Source organism: Rattus rattus, chromosome 8, assembly GCF_011064425.1.
Source record: "Rattus rattus isolate New Zealand chromosome 8, Rrattus_CSIRO_v1, whole genome shotgun sequence".
NCBI classification, from domain to species: domain Eukaryota; kingdom Metazoa; phylum Chordata; class Mammalia; order Rodentia; family Muridae; genus Rattus; species Rattus rattus.
In genome coordinates this window covers 17,529,427-17,553,499 of record NC_046161.1, presented here as the reverse complement: position 1 = coordinate 17,553,499, position 24,073 = coordinate 17,529,427, and the positions used below count along the sequence as shown (strand labels likewise).

General features: G+C 51.3%; 2 protein-coding genes across 2 annotated transcripts; one reads left to right on the top strand and one right to left on the bottom strand.

Annotated features, from left to right (window-relative positions):
• The first annotated feature begins 232 nt into the window (after positions 1–232).
• Positions 233–14,313, top strand: Kri1 (KRI1 homolog). The gene is made up of 19 exons (XM_032909462.1): positions 233–356; positions 448–521; positions 1,492–1,597; positions 2,749–2,863; positions 5,710–5,764; positions 5,839–5,888; positions 6,003–6,099; positions 6,176–6,253; positions 6,762–6,883; positions 7,118–7,244; positions 7,348–7,443; positions 8,089–8,259; positions 11,128–11,203; positions 11,290–11,378; positions 11,580–11,706; positions 11,792–11,922; positions 12,262–12,326; positions 12,395–12,493; positions 13,510–14,313. The coding sequence occupies exons 1-19, from the start codon at positions 263–265 to the stop codon at positions 13,835–13,837; spliced, it is 2,100 nt and encodes a 699-aa protein (XP_032765353.1). The 5' UTR covers positions 233–262; the 3' UTR covers positions 13,838–14,313.
• Atg4d (autophagy related 4D cysteine peptidase) lies at positions 14,003–23,284 on the bottom strand. Its single transcript, XM_032909461.1, has 10 exons — positions 22,852–23,284; positions 21,770–21,853; positions 21,512–21,685; positions 20,040–20,316; positions 19,899–19,963; positions 17,633–17,763; positions 15,173–15,251; positions 15,010–15,086; positions 14,812–14,931; positions 14,003–14,520 (listed from the first exon to the last, which is right to left on the bottom strand). Exons 1-10 carry the CDS (start codon positions 23,084–23,086, stop codon positions 14,338–14,340), a joined length of 1,425 nt encoding a protein of 474 aa, XP_032765352.1. The 5' UTR covers positions 23,087–23,284; the 3' UTR covers positions 14,003–14,337.
• Between the last annotated feature and the right edge of the window lie 789 nt (positions 23,285–24,073).

The following is a 24,073-nucleotide window of genomic DNA, read 5'->3' as shown; positions in this document are numbered from 1 at the left end:
GGCCCCCAGATGTCAGCTGGGTGCCGGGAGCCGTCAGGGTGGAGAAGGGTGGGCGGTGGCTTGTGGCCTTTCCCCGCAGAGGCTTGTCCGCGTGGGTGTGGCTTGCTGAGCAAAAGGCCAACGGGATCCCGGAAGAGTAGAGGGTGGAGCAAAGTGCGTCTGTAATGGACGTGCTCCTTAAAAGCCCTCAGGGGGCGTGTCTAGGGGAGTCACACCCTGCAGGGGGCGGTTGTACGCGTGCGCACTAGGTCTCACAGCCGCCATGCCGGAACCGCGCGCTCCTGCGACTCTAAAGGTGAACGCAGCTTTTGCTGCACGCTACAGCCGTTACCGCGAGCGTGAGGAACTACAGCGGCGTGAGTGAGGGGCGCCTGCGCAGGCCAGGGTGTGGGAACTGGGGGGATGCGTCTGATGACGGCTGTGGGGAACCGCGTGTGTATTCCACAGTGAAAGATCGCTATGGAGATCGGGACGACGGCAGCGACTCCAGTTCCGAGTCTGACTCCAGCGATGAGCATGTGGTGAGCTTCCACGGCCAAACTTCGCGTCCTATCCAGATGTACAAGGGGCTTCCCTAACAGGGCTGTGCTGTCCCGATCCTGCAGGACCCGCCCCCAATGCTTTGAGTGACAGGCAGTACCCTCCTCAACCAGGGATCTGGAAGAGATTCCAAGCCTCCCAACCACTGAGCTCTCACCTTGATGCACAGAGGTGCCTTACTCTATGGAGATGTTCTGGATTTACCTCCTGACCCCTTAAGTGTCAGCCCCTTCCAAACGGTCACTAAAGTTACTTACTTTCTTGTCTTGGCCTCCAGTCTTCAACAGCACCCCAATTTCGATACGGCGGGAGTCTGACCCTAACCCTATGTCCTGCATCCAAATCCCTTGAGTGACAAGCACCATTTTTCTTGTATCTAGGGATTACTAAATCCTCCCTATTTTCCCAGAAGGACAGAACGTCTTATCTTAGTCACCTATAAAAACATCCATGTCCCCACCTTGATCCATTGGGTAACAATGTCTAGGAGACACCAAGTTCTCACTCCTATCCAGATGTGGCTCCAGACTTCCATCCATTCGTAGTAGAGCCCTAAGGAAGTTGTAAGACACTCCCCTATCCCTTGAGTGACAGGTGGTGCCCTCATCCCTAGGGATTGTCATGTCCTCTCTGTCTTCACTTCATCTCCACACTGGATACCTCACCATCCTGATTAGTGGTCACCTAGGAATCATCTCTCCATCCTTAAACCCCAGGAGTTTGACATGGAAGTACCTACTACCCACACGGGGCTCCACTGTTTTCCTGGCCACACCTGCCCAGACACAGTGCTCCGTATGCCTCTCCTCCTCTGGTCTCCTTGTTCTTCTTTCCTTCCCTCCACTCAGTCCTCAGGGCTGCTGGTCTCTGCTGCATCCTGTCCTCACTACCCTACTCACACGGTGTCCAACTTCCTTCTGAAGTTGACCCTACCTCTTTTTCCTGCTCTAGGAATTTGATCCCCAGCAGGAGAGAGACTTTTATAGAACTCTGTCCTTGTTGAAGAAGAAAGACCCTCGAATTTACCAGAAAGATGCTACCTTCTATCAGAGAACAGGTGGGGCGGGCATCTCCCTAAGTGCCTTAGTGTGGATGGAATTGAGTTGTTGAATGAATTGTTGAATTGTTTCCCTTCCCAGAGTGGCAGTGTATAACCCACAATCTTAGCACTCAGGAGGCTGATAGCTCAGGGCTCAGGGCCAGCCTGAGCTATACAATGAGATCCTGTGTCAAAAACCAAAAAGTGAGGCTGGGAATAGGGGTGAGTTGGTAAAGTGGTGGCCACGCAAAGCTGGAAGGCCTGAGCTTCGTTCTGAGAAATCACATGATGGAGTCAGACATGGACGCACATTGTCAATGCCAGTGCTGGGGAAGACAGGCAGCTCCTTGGAGGCTCACCGGGGTGGTGAGGCACACCTTTAATCCCAACACTCCAGAGGCAGAGGCAGGTGGGTCTCTGAGCTTGAGGCTAGCCTGGTCCACAGAGTGAGTTCCAGGCCAGAAAAGACCAGAGAGAGGGAGTCGGGTGCAGGGAGAATGAATGGATGCCGTTTGAGGGGTTGTGTGTACAAGCTGACCTCTGTCATCAACGTACACTAAAAGAAAAGCTTTCGGGGTTGGAGATTTGGCTCAGTGGCAGGCGCTTGCCTAGCAAGCGCAAGACCCTGGATTTGGTCCCCAGCTCCGAAAAAAAAAAAAACTAGAAAAAAAAAAAAAAAAAAAAAAAAAAAAAAGCTTTCCCTATGAATCCATGAGTCTGAAGTGCCAGGTCAGAAATGCTTTTATATTCTTTGTGGTAGCTTCTCGTGTAACCCAGCCTGGCCTCTAATTCACTTGTAGTCAAGGATGTGACTGAACTCGTGGTCCCCCTGCTGGGATTGCGTTCAGTTATGTGCCGCATAAGTGAAATTGAACGGAGCCTGTGCTTGCTAGACAGACACTATCAACTTAGCTATCTCTGCACCTAAAGATTTTGTTTGTTTAGTTGCTTTGTTTCTTTTGTACGAAGTTTTAGTATAGCCTGGGCTATATCATACTCTGTCCCTGGAAAAGTAACCAGGCAATAAGGGTGATTTACTATTTTACAATTGGAAATGGCTGGCAAGGATTCAGAACTTATGTCTGCTCCTAGCCCTGCCCCATGAGCCGCTCTGCTGGTGAAAGGGGGAAGTTGTGGGTAACAGCAGGTGTTCTCTCACTATCCCTCAGCAGAAGCCTCCTCTTCAGAGAGTGAGGAGGAGCCAGCAGCCTTGGGGAAGCAGAAGAAAGTACAGCCCATGTACCTGAAGGACTATGAGAGGAAGGTCATCTTGGAGAAAGAAGGGTAAGGAGGGGCCTCATCCCCCCGTCAGCTTCCAGTTCCCTAAGGACCATGAGGGTGTTCCAGGGTGTTTCCTATAGAGGCTTCTCTGTGTAGCTCTGGCTGTCCCGGAACTCGCTCTGTAGATCAGAATTCAGAAATCCATCTGCTTCTGCCTCCTGAATTCTGAGATTAAAGTTGTGCGCCACTATGCCTGGCCCTTTTAACATTCTTTTTTTCTTTTTTCTTTCTTTCTATTTTTTTTTTTTTTTTTTTAATTTACTATCAGGGATTTAGGGCCACAGCACATGTGGAAGTTGAGGATAAATTCTAGGACTCTCCTTCCACCTTTGAATTCAGTGATGAAACCTCAGCTCTCCCTGTGTGGCATTAAGAGCCTTTACCTGCTGGGCCACCGTCCAGCCTTCATTCATTGTTGTTGTTGGATGGGGAAAGAGTGGTTAGACAGTTGGCGGGCCCTGGGCCACACCACAGCATGTGTTTGGAAGTCAGAGGACAGCTTTGGTATCCATTGTCTCCTATCTCCACATGGCTCAGTTCTTGAACTCAGTCCTCTGGCTCGCATAGAACATGCCTCTCTAGGCAGAGCCATGCTGCTGGCCTAAATTTAGTGTTTTACAGGTAGAAAAGCACAAGGTAGCCAGGTAGGATGGTCTCCAGAACAGCCAGGGCTACATAGTGAGAACCTGACTCAAAAAAAAAAAAAGAAAAGAAAAGAAAAGAAAGGAAAGGAAGAACAGCCCAAACCTACCCAGAAAGGAATCCCTGAGCAGAGCCTCGGTGACCCTGCTTACATTCTTAGGCCCTTTCCACTAGGAGTTCAAAGCAAGGCTCCACCCCAAGGGCCTGGCGTGGGCAAGCAGACCCTCAGCCCTTGGGAGTATATGTGGAGCTATCCTGATACAAACCCATTGGAATAAGAAGTTATTGAAGATTGAGACCAAACGTGGAGGTGCTCAGCTCTAATCTAAGAACGCAGGAGGTAAAAGTAGGAAGATGGAGAGTCGGGCCAGCCTCTGCTATGTGGTGATACTTAAAACCCCAAAGGCCTGTGGGAGGGTTAGCAGAGCGTGGTGCTTACAGAGTCTGCCACAATGACTTTAGTCCCCGGGCCTCACTCCGGCAGCAGAAGGAGAGAACTGACTTCTGCATCACACCGCGGCACCCATATGTATGCACACGATAAATGTAATTTAACCTTTTCTTGCCTCAGGCTTTAGAGCTGGCTTAGAATTTGGTTCTTATACTCACGTCAAGCAGACCGCGGCTCTCTGACTCTAAGGGAGCTCTATGTCTTCCACAGGCACTGCACTTACCTACAAAAACCCACCCACACATACATACACATATAATATAAAATAAAACATTTTTTAAATGTTTTTAAGAGCTCTACAGGTAACACGGCTGTTAAGAATGCTTGGTGTGCTTCCAAAGGACATGAGTTCAATTCTCAGCACCCACATCAGGTGGCTACCATCTGCTTGGAATTCCAGCTCTCAGATCCCCTTGTAATATCATGAAGTACACTCTTCTGGCCACTACAGGCATCCACACACATGTGGCATGTAAACGCACGCACACATACACATGCACATAATGTTCTTAAAAACAGAAACAGGGGGTTGGGGATTTAGCTCAGCGGTAGAGCGCTTGCCTAGCGAGCAAGGCCCTGGGTTCGGGTCCCCAGCGAAAAAAAAAAAAAAAAAAAAAAACAGAAACAGAACAAATGAAAAACCAAGGGCCAGGGCCTCAATGGATGGCAGCCATGTGGAAGGCCACTGGTTTGCTCCCCAGCCCTGTTTAAAAATAAAGGACAAAAGGAAGGAGAAAATATTGTGAAATAAAAATACATTTAAGGGGTTGGGGATTTAGCTCAGTGGTAGAGCGCTTGCCTAGGAAGCACAAGGTCCTGGGTTCGGTCCCCAGCTCCGAAAAAAAAAAAAGAACCAAAAAAAGAAAACAAAAACAAAAATACATTTAAGACTACAGAGTTGTAGCCAGACTCAGGAGCGCATACCTATAACCCAGCTCTCCAGACTCAAGAGCAGGGCTGTGGTCATGAGTTGTAGGTCAGACTGCTTCAGGTGGCAAGTTACAAGCCAGGTAGAACTATACCCTACAACCCTTGTCTTCCAGGGTGGGGGGTGGGGCATACCAAATGCCTCAGTGGGTAAGAACACTTGCCATCAAAGCAAGAGAACTTGAGTTTGGGTCTCCAGCACCCTTGTTAAGTGCTGGGCGAGGCCAAGCACTTACCTGTGACCCCAGCCTTGAGGGGCAGAGAGTCAGATTGCAGGCGTCTGGGGAAACACGGCTAGGTGCAACTGTGACCAATGAGAGGAGAGCTGGGCATGGTGGCACAGTCGTCATCCTGTTCAGAGAGAGGCAAATCTCTGTTCCAGCCCGCCCTGGTCTACAGAGTGAGTTCAAGCCAGCCAAGGGTACCCATGCCTCCTACGGCACTCAGTGTTTTTCTATTCTCCTTGGCACCTGGCATCTGTGCCTGCATGTGACACACCTACATATTTCATACACACACACATATGTGCCTGGCATGTAACACCTGCACACATTTCATACACACACACACACACACACACATAATTTGCCTGGCATGTGACACACGCACACATTTCATATACACATATATGCCTGGCATGTAACACACACATATGTGCCTGGCATGTAACACCTGCACACATTTCATACACACACTTATAAAAGATTTCTTTGGGAAAAATAGTAAGTAGACATTAATGCTCAATAAACACATTTTAAACTCAAGGCATTGTGTGTTGAGTTACCGTGCGCAGCACCGCATTCTGAGTTTCCGCTGGTTTTCTGTACAGCAAATATGTGGACGAGGACAACTCTGATGGGGAGAACGTTGATCACAGGCTCCAGGTGGGTAGAACCACAGCTGACTGGGGGCGTGAGGGTTTGTAGCTGGCCTGGGCCCACATCCAATCCCTCCACAGGAAACAGCCACAAAGAGTTACGTAGAGGAGCAGAGACAGCTGAAGGAAAGGTGAGCCGGGGCTGGGGTGGGGGAGCAGGAGAGCTCCTGCAGTGTCCGGTCACTCGTGTCTCAGAGCTCAGGCTGGTCATGCACCAGTGCTGACCTCTGTTCTGTGGTGCGCAGCTTCCGTGCCTTTGTGGAGGACAGCAGCGATGAGGACAGTGCCGGGGAAGGTGGCTCTGGGCTGCTGCAGAAGCACACTAAGAGTGGGGAAGAAAAGGTGCGTGCCAGAGTCCTGCTGGGGCTGGGGCTCGGGCTGGAGAGAGTCCCAAGGCCTGAGCGCTTGCCTTCCACAGGCCCAGGAGGACGTGGACTACCTGGAGTGGCTAAAGGGGCAAAAGGAGATCGACAGCTCTGAGTCGCTGAAAGAACTGGTAATCCTCAGGGCCGGTCCCTACTTTATCCCACCTCACACTCCCAGATACCCACGGACTCTTGAGGGACAGGGATTTGGCTCAGTGGCAGAGCCCCTGCCTAAGGTCCTCCAGTGAGGGGTTGGGTTGCAGCTCAGTGGTAGAGGCCTGCCTAGATTCTCCCAGGGAGCAGCTGGCCATGGCTCAGGGATCATGCTTACCTAGAATGCACCAAAAAAATAAACAACGGCATATTCTTTGAGGATACACATGAGCAGTTCCTGGACTACAGTTTCTCAGAGAATAAAATGAACTAATACAGGCCAGGAGTGGTTGCTCAGATCTGTAATTTCAGTACTCGAGAGGCTGAGACAAGATGGTAGCTAGTGCCTAGTTAGCCTGGGCTACACAATCAGATGTCTTAAGAAGAAAAGGCACAGAGGTAGTAATTTACCTACTTGAATTTGGCTGTGAAGTTTCAGTTCCTTAGGTCCATCCAAGGCTACATCCGTGCCCCTCTCTTCCACAGACACACCTCAAGGAGTACTGGAACAACCCAGAACTGGACGAGGGGGAGCAGTTCCTGAGGGATTATATCCTCAACAAACGCTATGAAGAGGACGAGGACGAGGAGGAGACAGAGGAGGAAAGGTAATCTATTTTCTTCACTGCATTTATTTATTTCAGGCAGAGAGGCAGCATGCTTGTGGGAGCCAGTTCTCTCCGTCCACCATGTGGACCCCTAGGGTGGATACTGAGGCTTGTCAGCAAGCACCTGCTGAGCCATCTTACCAGCCTATTGTAGAGTTTTTGTGGGAATAAATCAGGTCATGTCTGGCCAGCTCATCAGTACTTCTGGGCCTTACTCCTCATGTTGTCCTTCAGGGTTCTGGGCCCCCCCGTGCAGCTGGTGGTGGACGACTCCTCAGATGAAGGGGAGCTATTCCTGAAGAAGCAGGAAGACTTTGAACACAAGTACAACTTCCGCTTTGAGGAGCCTGACTCAGCCTCAGTGCGTGCCCAGGCCTGGGTCAGGGAGGACGTGGCTGCCTGGGGTTCAGCCCTTCAACCCCATTCCATCTCTGAGGTCCACTGGGTTCCTCTCCTGCCCACAGGTCAAGACATACCCGCGGAGCATCGCGTCGTCTGTGCGCCGCAAGGACGACCGCAGGAAGGAGAAGAGGGAGGAGACCAGGGAGCGGAAGAAGAGGGTGAGTGTGGCTGGGTGTGGCGGTGTTTGCCAGTGATCCTTCCCCAGCCCTCCAGAGTCGAGGCATAGACACTGAAAATTTGGGCCTGCTGAGGTAGGTAGAGATTTCAAGGCCAAGCTAGGAAACTTACTTACACCATCTCCACAGAAAAAGTAAACTGAAGCTGGCGGCACATACCTTTACAGGAAGCAGAGGCAGGAGGATTCTAGGCCAGCCTGGGCTACAAAGACTATGTAAAAAATAATAAAGAGTAGAAGCAAGCTGGCATGGTGTTGTGCACCTGCATTGGCAGTATAGGTCACCATAATTTCAAAGTCAGCCTGGTCTCCATAAAGAGTTCTAGGCCACCTTGAGTCAGGTAGTGAGACTGTCTCAAAAGCACACAAAACCCAGGCTGCAGCTCAGTGGGTAAAGCACTTGCCCAGTGTACAGAGCGCTGGCTGCCATCCAAGCACTGAGGGAAACAGGCAGAGCCGACGAAGCCTACATTCCCAGAGTTCAGGAGGTGGAGGCCGGAGGATCTGGAGTTACAGTCAGCAGAGCTACCCAGGAGCCTGTCTACAAGGGAGACAGAAAACTGCTCATGTTGGGAGGCCCCAGTGCAAGGCTCTGCCTATTAGGAATGCTAAGCTGCTCTCACCACAGGAGAAAGTCAAGAAACAGGAGGAGCTGAAGCAGTTGAAGAACCTCAAGAGGAAGGAGATTCTAGCCAAGCTGGAGAAGCTGCGCCAGGTCACTGGCAACGAGACACTGGGCCTTGAGGAGCAGGACCTGGAGGATGACTTTGACCCTGCCCAGCACGACCAGCTCATGCAGGTATGATCGCACCGGAAGTTGTCTGCGAGGCCAAAGGTCCCCTAGCTGTTGCCCTTAGAGAATGACTTGACGTCTGTGGCACCTTTCCCTTTGCCTGCAGTGTGAGGGTCAGTGGAGCACTGCCTCTGGCTCAGGAAGGAAGGGTGGGAGGAGTTGACCCAAAAGAGGACTTGAGGGCCTGCCTGGGAGGCAGTGGGGTGGAGGTCAGCATTCAGCCCTGTAAGAAGATCCCCTGGGAGAGGGGCTAGGGTGTGGCTCAGTGGTAGCACCCCTGCCTACAATCCCCCAATGAGGGGATAGGGCCGTGGCTATGGTAGAATACCTTTCTATATCTGGGGTACAGCCTCTGCGACCCAAAAAGAAAACAAAAGGAAAAAAAATCCAAGCAAACCAACAACAGAGAAGAACCCACCCAAGCTAATGCATAGCTCAGACTAACACAGGGAGGGCCGGTTGGAGCCGGTTGTTGCCTTGATGTCTGCAGGGCTGAGGTTGAGACTTACTCTGCCTCAGCTTGGCATCAGGAGAGCGCTCCAGGCGGATGTCTCCACAGATGATCAGAGTTCTGTAAGCCTGGCCTTGGGATGCAAGGAGGATAAGGAGTTAGGGCTGTCCTCAGCCACACAGTACTGATGTGGCCTGGGTGACAGGGGCAGTGTGAAGAATAGTTTCTCTTGGTACATATTGTCTTTGTATGCCATAGAGTTGAAAAAACAAGTTGAGTTGCTGACTCAGGCATGTCTTAATTTCCTGCTGTTCTTTCTTTTTTTAAAATTTATTTATTTGTTATATGTGAGTACATTGTAGCTGACTTCAGACATACCAGAAGAGGGCATCAGGTCTCATTACAGATGGTTGTGAGTCATCATGTGGGTGCTGGGAATTGAACACAGGTCCTCTGGAAGAGCAGTCAGTGCTCTTTTTTTTTTTTTTTTTTTTTTTCTGGAGCTGGGGACCAGAACCAGGGCCTTGCGCTTGCTAGGCAAGCGCTCTACCACTGAGCTAAATCCCCAGCCCTGCAGTCAGTGCTCTTAACCGCTGAGCCATCTCTCCAGCCCTCATGCTCTTCTCAGAAGAAATCTCACCGTATATCTAGGTTGGCCTCCCCCTTACCACCCCCTGTCTGCTTCTCAGGGATTGCAGTTACAGATGTGCGACACCATGGCTTGGACCTTGACTTTATTTACTGTAAATGTGTTTTGACATTTATGTGTCACATGTCCCATGGCACGTATGTGGAGGATATCTTGGTGGGACTGGTTCTCTAGCTGCCCTATGCACTGCAGGGGAGCCCTCTCACTGGTCCCCAGGTTTGCGTTTGTTGTGTATTTGTGGTGGTGTTGAGATAGAATGTAGAAACCGGCCTTGCATGTGCAAGCACACACTGGCTAAGCACTGGTCCTGCAGCTCATCTCCCCATTCTCATTGGTTGAACTAGATGAACAGAGCACCATGTTTCAGAACCAGGTGTTGAGAAATCTGCAAGAAAAGGCTGGGCCCTGTGACAGCCCCAAGTGGGCCACTAGCCAAGTGGAGGAAGTCATGGGAAGAAGCTGATGGCACAGTGGCAGGCTTAGTGAGAAGACCTGGAGCGCTGTGGAGTCGTCTGCTTTCCTGTTATTTAAGGCATTTCTCAGGTCTTAGCTTTGGTTTCTCCTGGAGGAGCAAGGTGCTGTTGGGAATGGTAGCTGTAAGAATTCTGTCAGGAACCTGCTCCAGGTTGAGCATATGCAAAGTGTTTAATAAGTGCACAGATAGGCTAGGGAGATGGCTCAGCCTTTGAGAGTATTGGCTGTTCTTCCAGAAGACCAAGGTCCATCACCCCCATGTCAACTCATAGCTCTCTGTCAGTCCAAGGGGATCTGACTCCTTCTGGCCTCCAGGAGCACCAGACATGCACATGGCATAGACATACATGCAGGCAAAATTGCATCACATTGAGTAAAAATGAAGGTAGAAAAAAATGAAAATAAGTGCAGTGGACAGTGTTTCCCCTGGAAGGCCCCCAGCAGATCTCAGTGTTTCTCTGTCTTGGAGTTCAGAGGCCCTGCCCAATCTCCTTGTAATTGAGAGCCTACTACATATCTGACAGATCTCTGTATAGACCCAGGGATCATGGTAGCAATGGTGACATGTGGCCGCAGCGTCCGTGTAAAATGACAGCCGTGGATTGTTGTGTTAGGGGTAGTGCCAGGGCTTTATGTATACTGGGACAGCACCCTACCATCAGAGTTCCAGCCTCAATTTATAGCCCAGGTTAGCCTGCTACTCATGATCTCCTGGGCCCAGCCTCTACCTGCTGTGTACAGGTGTGTACCATGGCTAGTGTAGGTAGGATCTTGGAGGAAACTGCCTCTCAGCCTATCAGGAATGATGACAGCCCAGTCGAGTCCTGACTAGTGATTATGTCATAGGTACAAGTGACGTCAGGGTCTGAATCCTACAGAGCTGCAGCTGCTGTGAGAAACCAATGCAGCCTAGACAACGCGTGGTGCCGTGGAGGGTCTCAGCACAGAGACCATCTCTTGGAAGACTCAGGAGCCACACAGAGTTGGGTGTGTTAGCCTGGGTTTATAATCCTAGCTCTTGGGAATCTGAGGCAGGACTACCAGCTTGGGCCACACGATGTTCTATCAATTAAAGCAAAATCTGCCATTCCCACACCTGCAGTCACTACACTCAGGGCTGGAAGCAAATGGATCACAATGTCAAGGCTAGCCTCCGGTAGTTTGAGGCCAGCCTGGCCTACATCAAACCTTGTCTGGTACAACGGTAAGGCTGGTTAGTTGTGTTGGTATTGACGTGGGGCAGCTGAGCGCCTGTAGGTGTGTGGGTGCTGCCGCCCTTAGGCCTGCCCTTCCCTTGCAGAAATGCTTTGGAGATGCCTTCTACGGGACTGCGGAAGAAGAGAAGCCACAGTTTGAGGAAGAGGAGGGGCTGGAAGGTTCGTGTCTTTAGAAAGCTGGGGAACAGGGTGGGTGCAGCCCAGGTGCTGTCCTTACTTTCCCTGTCTGTCCTCTGTGGAACCAGATGACTGGAACTGGGACACGTGGGGTGGACCTGAGCAGAATGGGGCCTGGAGCCAACAGGAGCTGCACTGTGAGGACCCTGACTTTAACGTGAGTGCTGCTGGTCTGAGTCTGAAGTAGGGCAGTTGGCAGAGCTGGAGCCTTCCATGAACATGTTCTAAGGCTTGGCCGCACAGCTCGTGCAGGCCAGCAAGGGCTGTGTGAACATTTAGAACAATGGGTGTCCCTGGTGGGGTCTGGATGCTCCTGAAGCCTTTAGAATTGCCTGATCTGACCAGCTCTCTCTGGTAGATGGATGCAGACTATGATCCCAGCCAACCTCGGAAGAAGCTTCGTGAGGCCCCCACCTCAGGCAAGAGAAAGCGCAAGTCTCCGTTTGCAGCTGCAGTGGGGCAGGAGAAGCCCATGTTTGACCCTGGTGAGGCACAAGGCATGATGGGGCAGTGTGCCTGCCTCGTGGGGCCTTGAACACATACTACCCTGGCTGTGCATCTGTCGTGCAGGGGACAAGACCTTTGAGGAATACCTGGATGAATACTACAGGCTGGACTATGAGGACATTATTGACGACCTGCCTTGTCGCTTCAAGTACCGCACCGTCGTGCCCTGTGACTTTGGGCTCAGCACAGAGGAGGTTGGGACCGGGACAGGCAGGGAAAATTGAGGGAAGGGCAGGGGATTGGAGGAGGTGAACATTCTCTGAAGAGGTTTGACAGAAAGATCTGCAGTTCAATGCTGACTCTGTCACTAAGAGCTGAAGCAGTGTTAGTGGAGGCCAGCACTGGAGAGGCTGAGATAGCAGGAGACAGCTGGGGATTCCAGGACAGCCTGAGCTATAGTGACATTCAAACAAACCCCACCTCATTAGCAAAACCCTGAACTCAGTTGTCCCCAAACCTCTTGACACCCCTGCTGAGTGACGGAGGCTCAGAGGGAGACCCCAGGACCACACAGTATCTTTCTCCCCGTGCAGATCCTTTCAGCTGATGACAAGGAACTGAATCGCTGGTGTTCCCTGAAGAAGACCTGCATGTACAGGTGACAGCAGGGTGGTGGGGGAGGAGGGAGCCAGTTTGGACAGCTTCTAGAACACCTCTGATGCACAGGTCGGAGCAGGAAGAGATGCAGGAGCAGCGGGCGTACAGCCAGAAGGCCCAGAGCGTGTGGAAGAAGAGGCAGATCTTCAAGTCTCTGTGCCAGGAAGAGTGAGCACTGGACCCGGGGTGGGTGGGGGGGTGGGTGGGAGGAGTGGCAGCAACCTATGTAGCTAACACCCAGATGTGCAAACTGTTGGCCAGTCAGACCCTCTTGGTAAGGTGACTTCATGGTTCAGACTTCAGAGATTGAGGATGCCCAGAATACTCAGAAGGACTGGGCACCATGGTGCACATCTGCAATCCCAGCACTAGGGACAGGGTTCATGAGTTTGATGAGTTTGAGGCCAGCCTGGGGTCCACAGCAACAGCCTTCTCTTAGGGGACTTAGGGGATGTGAAGATTGTGTTTATTTAAGACTTGGGTCTCTTTAGTCCTCTTGGAGCTTCTTAATGTAGGCCAGGGTGGTCTCAATCTCTCAGAGATCTCCCTCTGCCTCAAGTGCTTAGATTAAGGGTGTGTGCCGCCATGCTTAGTGTGATTAAAGTACTGGGTTTTATCTCAAGCCTGAACAAAATAAATCCTTACAAGCACCTTGTTAGCTGTTAAAGGTCAGTTGTCACTGTCACACCGTAGAGTCTGGGACCCAGACTCGGTTGGGACAGACGTGGCAACTGCACTAAAGACACATGGAGTTGACTTGACATCCCTAGCTCCCTCTGGTACAGCCAATCTGTAGTTGTCATATTTATGAACGCATCTCAGGAAGCTGAGGCCACCTGGGTCCCGTAGTGAGACAACAAAAACAGGGTTTTGGCTGAGTGGGCACAGTGCTTCCCTGGTGTGTACCATGAATGCCCTGGGTTCTATCTCAGCATTTTATAAAAGCCCCTGAAGAGCTCTGAGTTCAAAGCCAGTGTGGTCTACAGTGAGTTCCAGGACAGCCAGGGCTACATAGTAAGACCATATCACCCCACCCTGCTTTAGAGAAAGAAAAAAAAAGTTAAAGGTCATCTTACACAGAATTTAAGGCTAGCCTGGGAACCCCTTCTCAGACAAAAGAGCAAGGGGGCGGGGTCACGTTCTGAACAACAGGCTGACCTAAGCCTTGACTTTTCTCCCTGTAGGGTGGAAATGCCCACAGAAGCCACAGAAAAGTCACCCAGCAAGGCCAGCTCACAAGTCCAGCTGCCCATGCCCAGTGCAGCTGGGGGGAAGAAGCCCCAGGCTGAGCTCTCAGGAGCCAAGGAAGAAGAGTTGGCCCACACACCCTGCCCAGAGAAGCCAGCATCCCAGAAGCAGAAGAGTAAGAAGGCCAGGCTGCTGGGTCCCACAGTGACACTTGGAGGTCACAAGTTCAGCCGACAGAGATTGCAGGCCTTTGGCCTCAACCCCAAAAGGCTGCACTTCCGCCAGTTGGGTCGCCAACGCAAGAAACAGCAGAGCCACGCCTGAGGGCCACAGGGAGCCAGCCTGCCTCTCGGGCTAAGCTGCTGACCATACTCCGCCTGTTGGCCTAGGGAAGCTGCCTGCAGCAGGGGGCACCGCTGCCTGCAGCTGGGGAACTGAGGCTGCCAGAGCCGTGTCTTCCCACAGACAACCTGAAGTCACAACCAGGGGCACATTCAAGTCTGCATCTTTATCAGCCTCCACCGGCAGTCAGTCAGTCCGTCCTCCCAGTCATCCAGCGCAGGCTACAGAACTTGAATCAGGCCCTGAGTGAGTGCCCTGGAGCCCACTCCATCCCCGGCTCCTGAGGAGTCAGGGGCAGCTGGGGGTGAGGACTCTAAAGGGCACAACCCCAAGCTGGGGGCCTAGATAGGTCTCAGCTGTGTTGGGGAGGATCGGGGACATGAGGACAGGGGTCCAGCACCACCTCTGGAGTTCCAGATCCCATACCTGACATGACATAAATAAAAAAATAAATAGTCTGGCATCTTCCCCATCCCTTCCCATTATAAAAACACAAAGTCCTCGGAGCTGGGCCTTTTGGCCTTGAGTAGGCGTCCTGTGCAAGGTAGCCGCAGTGTGGGCTGGGAGAGCTGGGTGCAGAGGGCATCCAGGCTGTGGTCCTGAGCATGGCCCTCAGCCACTGTGAACATGGGGTAACGTTCCGTGACTGAGGAGGAGCTGAGGATCTGCAGGAGGATGGAGGAGAATGGTCTCAGTTCAGGCAGCTGCGACATAACTGGCTCAGCCTTCGAATAGCTGCCCTAAAACCTGTGATGAGCTCCAGGCTGACCCCAGAATACCCCCAAACAGTGGCCCAAGCTCTTCAGGTCTATTCTGGGCTGAGCTGCCTAGTGGTGGACCTTGATGTACTCTGCTGTCAAGCATGAGTGGTCTGTCACTACCCCAGGACTTGGTGGAACCCAGTCATGGGAGACAGGGACAGAACCTCTAAGACAACCCCCATGATGGTAGCTCACCCTCATCAGCTCCGAGCAGAGGGTCTCAAACTCCTTCCTGTTCCCAGCATAGAACCCCACGGTACAGCTGGGGTCCATCTTGGCAAAGGCCATCTTGCGGGGTGAGGTGCAGTGAAAGGACTAGGCAGATAAGAGAGGTGTGAGGGACCCCAGTTTTGTGCCCATACCTGCTGCCCCAATTCAAAGCCACCAGCTCACCTCCAGTGGGAAGTTGGCCTGGCTGACATCCACTGTGGGCTGGCAGTAGTGGGGATCCAGGTAGAGCAGAAAGTCATCTGGTGGGGGTAGGGGGGCAAATGTAAACTGGGGTGGGCAAGAGGAAGGCAGAGGGCGTGACCGAAGAAAAGGGGTTGTGCCTTACCCTGATAGCCAATGAAGTACAGTGAATGTCGAGGTTTGCCCCCCATAATGCCCAGGCAGAGTTCTGAGCGCAGAAGCTCCTGTAAAAGAGAGGCTGGCATCAGACAGGAGCTCAGCACACAGAGCAGGTCCCTAGAGCCCATGAAGCCAGGGGATCCAGTGGAGCAGCCATCAGCCTGACCAACCCAGCCTGATGGCACTAAGAGTTCTAGAGCAGAAACAGCCTTAGCATTGGATGGGAAGACCTTAGAGAGAGGGCCATCTAACTTCTTACCAGATTTATTTTTTAATTTGTTCTTCTGTAGCCCTGGCTATCCTGGAACTCACTGTATGTAGACCAGTCTGGCCTGAAACTCAGAATCCACCTGCCTCTGCCTCCCAAGTGCTGGAATTAAAGGGTGAGCCCATAGTGTATGTTTCTGTGAGTGGGTATGTGCACCTGAATGCAGTACCAGGAGAGGGTATCAGCTCCCTGGAGTTAGAGGCAGTGTGAGCAGCTGGTGTGCTATGAAGAAAACTCTGGTCCTTTCCAAAAGTGTCCTCCTAACCACTAAACATCTCTCTAACCCAATGGTTCTCAACCTTCCTAATGCTGTAACCCTTTAATACAGTTCATATTGTGGTGACCCCAAACCATAGTTATATTTAATTGCTACTTCATAACTAATTTTGGAAATATGAATTATAATGGTCTTAGGTTAGTATTTTTTTTTTTTTTTTTTTTTTTTTGGAGCTGGGGACCGAACCCAGGGCCTTGCGCTTCCTAGGCAAGCGCTCTACCACTGAGCTAAATCCCCAACCCCTTAGGTTAGTATTCTAACCACTTTTTTTTTTTTTTTCTTTTTTTCGGAGCTGGGGACCGAACGCTTTTTTTAAAAAAAAAAGATTTATTATACATAAGTACACCGTAGCTGACTTCAGACACACCAGAAGAGGGCATCAGATCCCATTACAGATGGTTGTAAGCCACCATGTGGTTTCTGGGATTTGAACTCAGGACCTCTGGAAGAGCAGTCAGTGCTCTTAACCACTGAGCCATCTCTTCAGCCCTTGTTTTTGTTTTCAAAATAAGGTCCATGTAGACCAGCCTGGCTTTGAACTAACAGAGACCCACCTGCCTCTATCTCCCAAGTCCTGGGATTAAAGGCAAGTCCACTACACCTGGCACCTTTCTTTAGAAACCAGACTCTTATATAGCCAAGGCTTGCCCTAAACTTCTTCCTCCTTGTCTTTACCACCTCCCAAATATTAGATATGGTACCAGGACTGTACCAAGAGGACAGACAGATGCTTGAGTTAGAGTCCCTATGTAGCCCAAGCTACTCCAGATTCTCCTGCCGTAACCTCCAGGACTACAGGAGTGTGCCTTACTGATTTTATTTGGTGCTGGGGATGAAAGTCTGATCTTGCGTGTGTGCTCTGACAGCTCGCCACACCCACTCACAGCCAGAACTTCAGGTTTTAAATAAGTCAAGAAAGGCCTCACTGAAACACCTAGCAGGGATGGGTTTGAGTGTGGGGGCAGAGAAGTGAGGGCCCTGAGCAGGAATGTTCTGCAAACACCAAACTGGGCCTTGCTGCTGGGCTAAGGAGAAACGGGGGGTGGTTAGGAGGGAACACTGGGAAGGTGACAGATGGCATGTGTCTTTAGGCTTACAGGGAGAACTTGGTGTTTCACTGCAGTGCAGACTTGCCAGAGGGTCTCTGTTGAGCCTGTCATGCTGTCCTCTTTCCCTGGGACACTTGTCTAGCTCCTCATGTGCCTCAGCCTCCCAAGTGCTTGGATGGGATGACAGGTCTGCTTTTAATAAGAAAATCACATTTGTGTGCTGGTACTGACCTATGCTGCAGGGCACAGATCTCCCCTTAGTTTCTTCCCCAGCCTTCTAGAACATTCTGGTTTGTTTCAGAAGGTCCACTCTACCCAACATACACAGAACTCGGCTCATTTCACTGGGTTTGAATCCCAGCCCCCATGATAGCAAGTGCATGCGTTGCAGCTGTCACTAGTGGGTCCCCAGAGTGTGAGGACCTGCATTCGATCCCCAGAACCCATGGCAGAAGCATGCTAGTACATGTCTGTAATTATAAAACCAGGAGGGCTGGGGAGATTGGCTCCAAGGATGACAGCACTTGCGCACCAAGCACCTGTGTAAAACCCTGGACATGGTCACACATGGCTATAATACTATGGGGGCAGATGGGGTATCACTAGGGACTGCTGGCTGCCACCCCAGTTCCAGGGCTAGTGAGAGATCCTGTCACAAAAGAATAACACAGAGAGTGACAGAGCAGGTACCCAGTGTCTTCTCACTTCCGCATGTGCACATGTATACGTGTATGTGCCACATACATAACAGAAGAGCACACACACACAGCACAGGTGCTAAAGAATGACACCCATGACTGAGCTCTGGTAAGTGTGGAGGCACACAGAGGTGCCCCATCACAAGGTGCTTACCTTCACACAGGGCACATACACAGGGTTAAGAGTCTCCCCACCCAGTCGTACAGGCACCAGGATGACAACAGACTTCCACTCAGCTGTGGGATCTGGCCAGGACACCAGGCGTGCCACATCTGCCTTGTACACTGCAGGGACAGGGCAACAGGTCACCTTTCTACTCAGGTTTCTAGTCCCAGGAACACACCATCACCCAATGCTGTCCTCATCTGCAGAGACTTTCTAGTACATTGAGTCCGAGACAATCCTGGGCCTCCAGGCAAGCGCTGACTATCCCACTAGCAGGAAGAGTAAGTGAGGGCCCGAGGGGTTGATGGGCCCAGAATAGCCTAGAACTCTATGTACCAGGATGGATGTGAGGCCTGACTGTCCTGCTCCCTCTCTCACGGGCTGAGATTGCAGGCGTGTGCCACCACACTGGGTTTGCTCAGTGTTGAGCAGGAAACCCAAGGCTTTATGCCCGTCAGAGTTGTTCTCTCTACCAGATGAGCTGTAATCTCAGGGACACAGGGACTCTGAGCAGGCATCAGCAGCCCCACTTTAAGCTATTTATGTGGCGCTGGGGATAAATATTAGAGCCTGTATATCAATGTAACTCCTTCACAGTTTAACTACATTTCTCAGCCCCACCCAGCCCAGATAGTGCATATACACGTGTGTGTGTGTGTGTGTGTGTGTGTGTGTGTGTGTGTGTACACCTGTGAGTGGACTCCTGAGGTCAGAGGGCAACCTCCAGTATTGTCCCTCAGGAACACCCCATCTTATGTAACTAGGTTAGGCTGGCTGCCATAGAGCCCCACAGATCACCACGCCTGCGCTCTGGTGATGGAGACGCTGTCGCTACCTCCTCAGCCCACATAAAAACACAACCCCTTTTTTGAGGCAGGGTCTCACTATGCAGCTCTGGCTGTCCTGGAAGTCATCATATGGAACAGGCTGGACTAGAACAGACTGTGTCTGCCTCAAATGTGAGTCAAAGGTCTACAACACCATACCCGCCTCTTTAAACTACGACCCTCCACAGGCTCGGGCAGGAGGATCTCAAGTTCAAGATCGTACTTGTTTTTTTTTTTTTTTTTTTTTTTTTTTTTTTTTTTTTTTTTTTTGGTGTCTCTATGTAACCTTGGCTGTCCTGGAGCTCACTCTGTAGACCAGGCTGGCCTCAAACTCACAGAGATCCGCCTGCCTCCCAAATGCTGGAGTCAAAGGCGTGCACCACCACTGCCTGGCAGTCTTATATATCTTTTTTTTTTTTTTTTTTTTTTTTTTGGAGCTGAGGACCAACCCAGGGCCTTGCGCCTGGCAAGCGCTCTACCACTGAGCTAAATCCCCAACCCGGCAGTCTTATAAGTCTTACATAGTAGCTTTGAGGCCAGCCTGGGCTACAAGAGACCCTAACTTAATATAAACAAAGCTATATAAATATAATTTGCTGACCCGGAAGAAAGCAATGGCTAACATTTGGGCACCTATGAGCACTGTTTTATTAATTTCTTTGTATGTGTCATGTGTGAGTCAGTTTTCTCCTTCAACCCCGAGGGCTCAGGAGATCCAGTCCATGTTATTGGGCTTGGCTGCAAGAACCTTCACCAGCTGAGCCCTCAGCCATCTGGCCCTTTTGTAAAAAAATGTAATTATTTTCATTGTGTGTCTGGGGGTGTACATGCCAAAGCACAAAACCAGAGGTCAGAGGACAATTTTGTAGAAAGGGGCAGGGTTCACAGACCCGAGCTGACAGGCTTTTGCAGCAAGCCCCTTCAGTCGCTGAGCCATCTTGTGGACCCCACAGTTTTCTGGATCAATGAGTCATTGAACCCTCTGCCAGCTGGTGAGCCTGAGGACACCAGGCTGGCCAACAATAGTTTGGTGGAGTTAGAGTGAACGGGACGGATGGAATAACCAAGCGAGGGAAGGCACCTGCTGCCAAGCACGATGCCCCACGTTCCATCTCTGGAACCCACAGGAGAGAACCCACTCCCCCACTAGGTCATGTACACCTTGGTACAGGCCTCCCACCCCGACCCCGACAAACACACAAACACATGTAGTGTTTTGCTTTGTTTTGTTTTTTTAAAGTGAGACTGGAATGAAGAAGGGTGAAAGAGGTCTCCTGTCTTCAGTCTTTCATTCTGATTTTCTCTAGGTCTTGCAGAGAGGCAGGAAAGGGAACCTGCACAAGTCCCTCCACCCCAAAGCTTGCACAGCCCGAGAAGTCAGGGCTTTGGGTAGCCCTGGCTCCAGGCAGCGTTTACTCGCACCTTACCTGTGCAGTCCTGAGAGACGTACACCACCAGGCGGGTGACTTCTGAGCAGCTCTCCACTGCTTTCCTGGGGAAGGGAAGCAGACAGGCTTGAGCTCCTGCAGGTCATCAGTGGCTCCCACCTTCCCCGCAGTGGGTCTCACCTGAGGATGTGTGCCACCACAGACGGTCCATACCAGTCTCCTGCCTTCTTGCCAGAGCTCTGCCCAAGTTCCACTAGGCGATGTAGACCGAAGGGGGCCTGAGGATGATCAGCAAACCAGGAAACAATCCGCCGGTGCCAGCGATCCTGTTCCATCTCCAGTGCACCCTGGGTGCATCGCAGAGGACCACGGCGACCAGGCCCTCGGTATCGACTGGGAGAGGCTGGCCCTGGCATCTCAGAGGAGGCCAATCCTGTGCCCTCCACCCACCTCCAGTCTGAGGAAGAGATGAAACTTAGAACTAAACGTGTACACTTATATATAGCTACACTTCGGCGCGACATTCCTACTTCCCTCATATTTGACTCACTCTAATACCCGTGGGAATTCCCAATTGACTACTTTTTTGTTTTGTTTTGTTTTTGTGAGACCAGGTCTGTACGATAGCCCTGGCAGTCCTGCAACTCATTCTGTAGACCAGGACAGTCTCAAACTTATGGAGATCCGCCTACCTCTGCCTCCCAAGTGCTGGGATGAAAGGCCTGCCCCACCAAGCTCTGCCAAACTCATTTTTTAAAAAAATAAGGGTTTGGGGCTGGAGAGATGGCTCAGCGGTTAAGAGCACTGACTGCTCTTCCAGAGGTCCTGAGTTCAATTCCCAGCAACCACATGGTGGCTCACAACTATCTGTAATGGGATCTGATGCCCTCTTCTGGTGTGTCTGAAGATATCTACAGTGTACTTATATATAATAAATAAATAAATCTTTAAAAAAAAAATAAGGGTTTACCTTTAGCCTATGTGCAGAAGTGTTTTGCCTCCAAGCATTTAAGAGCTCTTTGAGAGCCTGGTGCTCAAGATTCCAGAAGAGGGTGTCAGATTCTCAGAAACGGCAATTACCTGTGGTTGTGAGTAGGTAACTCACATGTGAGAGCTGGAAATCAAACCTGGGTCCTCTGAGAAAGTAGCAAGTGACCTTAACAGCAGAGCCGTCTCTGCAGACCTTGTTTATTTACTTACCTATGTATTTATGGTTTGTCAAGGCAGGGCTTCTCTGTGGAACCCACTTTGTAGACAAGGCTGGCCTCAAACTCAGAGATCTGCCTGCTTCTGCCTACGTACTAGGATTAAAAGCATGATGGCAAATGCCTCACTAATTAATTTCTGAGACAGCTTCTTGTATAGCCTTCAGAAATAATCTTGAACTTCTGTCTCTCCTACCTTCCCCAAACACTTGCTAGGTTTGCAGGCAGGCACCACTTAAGATCTTGTTTTACTGATACGTCAAAAATACACACACCTCTGACAGGCCTAAAACTCACTATGTAAACCACACTGGATGCTGCATCTCGAAATGCTGCTTCAACCTCCCAAGTTCTGGGATTCCAATGCACTGTTCAACTCACAGGTCGCCGGCAGCTTTATGCTGACCCAGAAGCCTGGCACTTGCAGGCTGCTTATACATAACTCACCTCTAGGCAGAAAATGCAGGAGCAGGCCCTGGGCCAGCATCATCTGACCACTTCGTAACATACATCCCCAGCCACAGTCTGAGGTCAGGCTCCCTCCAGCTAGGGGTGGGAAGTCCCGGCGATATGTAAGCCATAGTCGAGATACAAAGTCCCTTTGAAACCGCTGGATGTCACCTATGAGAACCAACTAGTCAGCCTGGCAACCATGGAGAATGCTAGGAAACTTCCCTTCCCCTGGCCCCAGATTTGACACCTCACCCTCTCCCTCGAAATGGTAGCATCGGCCGCAGAGATGAACACTGGAGATCTTGCTGAAGCTGGTCCGGCTTTTAACTGCCCAACCTGGGGAGACATGGGGTAGCTCTCAGCAATTTAAAGCCCCCAAGTGTCAGCAATGGGCCTTCCATTCCCCAGTGGTGAAATGGGCCTGATCCTAGCAGAGATGTCAGGGGACGCGGGGGTCTGCAAAATCTATGCCACACCACATCTGTCGAGAACACAGGTGGGACTTAGTCACATCTTCATAAGGGTCCACTATCAACCCAGCAAGTCAGAGCCATCCTATTCTTACTGTGGGGTTTTGCTGTCAATGTATAAAGCACATTTTTACTTTGCGTATGTGAGCTTGTATGTGGACAAGCACCAAAGCTTGGGTCTCAAGTACAGAAAATTTGCAGGAGTTGGTTCTCTCCTTCCATCATCTGGGTCCAGGCTGGAGCTGAGGTCCCCAAGCTTGGTGGCAAATGCTTTAACTACTGAGGTATCTCACTAGCCTTTTCCCAAAGTTTTAAAAAATATCCTCTGGTGTTTTGCCTGCATTATGTCTGTGTGAGGGTGTTAGACCTCGTGAAACTGGAGTTACAGACAGTTGTGAATTGCCTTGTGAGTGCTGGGAATTGAACTTGGATCCTCTGGAGGAACAGCCAGGGTTGCCGAGCAGTCTCTCCAGCACCCCCTTTTCCGATTTTTTGAGACAGAGTCTCATGAGGAGCTCAAGCTAGCCTGGACCTCATTATGTAGCCCAGGCTATCCTAAAACTCCTGGTAAACTTCCTGAGTCAGCATCCCAAGAACCGAGATTATAGGTGTCAACCAACGTCTGCTAGCTCTGTTCCTACTATTGCACCACAGGAAAGAAGGAATTTGGCCAAGGTCAAACAGGTGCAATGGGCGGGGCTTGAAAACCATTCCCACCTAACTTGCCCCACGTCCAGGACCGGGAAGGGCGGAGGACCTGCGGGTGACTCCTCCTGGGTGGGATCATCCGCAGGACAGGGTAAAGGTTTGGTTTCCTTTGCTCTGACCCCTCTGACACCCTTGACCTGTGTACCCCCTCCTCACCATACTTGACGTTGTTCCAGGCTGTCAGGAACTTGGTTTTGAACTTGTCCACCTCGTCAGGCTCGGCGGGGTCAGTTCCAGTTGAGCCGAGAGCTGCCACGCCAGACCCCGAAGGTCCAAGGTTGCTGGGATCCGGGATCCGGGTTTGTCCCCTCGGCCGGCGACAATCGGGCCGGCGCGCGTCCTCCGGGCTCCCGCTGCGGTACTGCGCCGCAGCCGGCGACACGGAGTTCATGGACGCGCCGGGGAGGAAGGACGCAGGTGTCCCCGAGGTCCGGGGAACTGCGAACGCTCAGGGGCAGCCCCGTAGCCAGAAGAGCACTACTCTATACCCAGAGCTGGGCTCCCGGGTCCGGCTCTAGCCGCAGCGGGTACCCGGGTTACCACAGCCAGCGCCATCTTGGTGGCCCAAAGCACCCGGATACCGTGGGCTTGGTCAGAGAGCAAGCCACGCCCCCGTGCTGTCTGCCTCCCTTGGACTCGCCGCACCCTCCTAATCTCACCGCGCAGGCGCAAGCGAGGCCCTCTATCCCTTATCAGAGACCAATGTGTCATAGACGGAAAAGTCACGCCCATTGCCACTCCTTTCTAAAGCCTTGCAGACCCTCGTTCTGGATGACATGTCAAACTGCGGACGCTGAACCTTTTCTCGCTCCAGAGCAATGATTTCCCCGACGTGCCACTTAAATTCCACGGCGGTGGAAGTTCCATGTTCTGGGTGTGACTCCTGGGGTTTGTCATGCCGGTACAAAGCTCGAATCCGCGTAACTTGCTGAAGTCTCTTCTCATCTTCCATCCCAAAGGTTGGAAAGATCCAACTCAGGTTCCCAGATTGCAAGCACCTTTATCCGCTGAGCCATGTGAAGGACCTTTTCCAATGTTTTGAGACAAGCTCTGTGTGTCCCGAGGAAAGTACATTCCGAGTGCAAACCCTGCTTAGTCACGACTAGCCCCTGTCACGCCCAGAAAATATGACCCCAGCTGCAGGAAAATTTGAGAGCCCAGGCAGAGAACTCTCCATATATCTTAGGCTGGCCTCCAACCTTTTTTTTTTTTTAAGATTTATTTATTTATTTTATATATATGTACACTGTAGCTGTCTTCAGACACACCAGAAGAGGGCATCGGATCTCATTACAGATGGTTGTGAGCCACCATGTGGTTGATAGGATTTGAACTCAGGACCTCCGGAAGAGCAGTCAGTGCTCTTAATCACCGAGCC

What these genes read in the sequence shown, in the direction of transcription:
- Kri1 (XM_032909462.1), top strand. Translation starts at nt 263, where the DNA reads ATGCCGGAACCGCGCGCTCCTGCGACTCTAAAGGTGAACGCAGCTTTT. An exon ending in GCGTGAGGAACTACAGCGGC is followed by an intron (nt 357 to 447) that starts GTGAGTGAGGGG and finishes TGTATTCCACAG; the next exon opens with TGAAAGATCGCTATGGAGAT. An exon ending in GTGAGGACCCTGACTTTAAC is followed by an intron (nt 11,379 to 11,579) that starts GTGAGTGCTGCT and finishes TCTCTCTGGTAG; the next exon opens with ATGGATGCAGACTATGATCC.
- Atg4d (XM_032909461.1), bottom strand. Translation starts at nt 23,086, where the DNA reads ATGAACTCCGTGTCGCCGGCTGCGGCGCAGTACCGCAGCGGGAGCCCG. An exon ending in GTGGTGGCACACATCCTCAG is followed by an intron (nt 19,964 to 20,039) that starts GTGAGACCCACT and finishes TCCCTTCCCCAG; the next exon opens with GAAAGCAGTGGAGAGCTGCT. An exon ending in CGTCTCTCAGGACTGCACAG is followed by an intron (nt 17,764 to 19,898) that starts GTAAGGTGCGAG and finishes CTGTCCCTGCAG; the next exon opens with TGTACAAGGCAGATGTGGCA.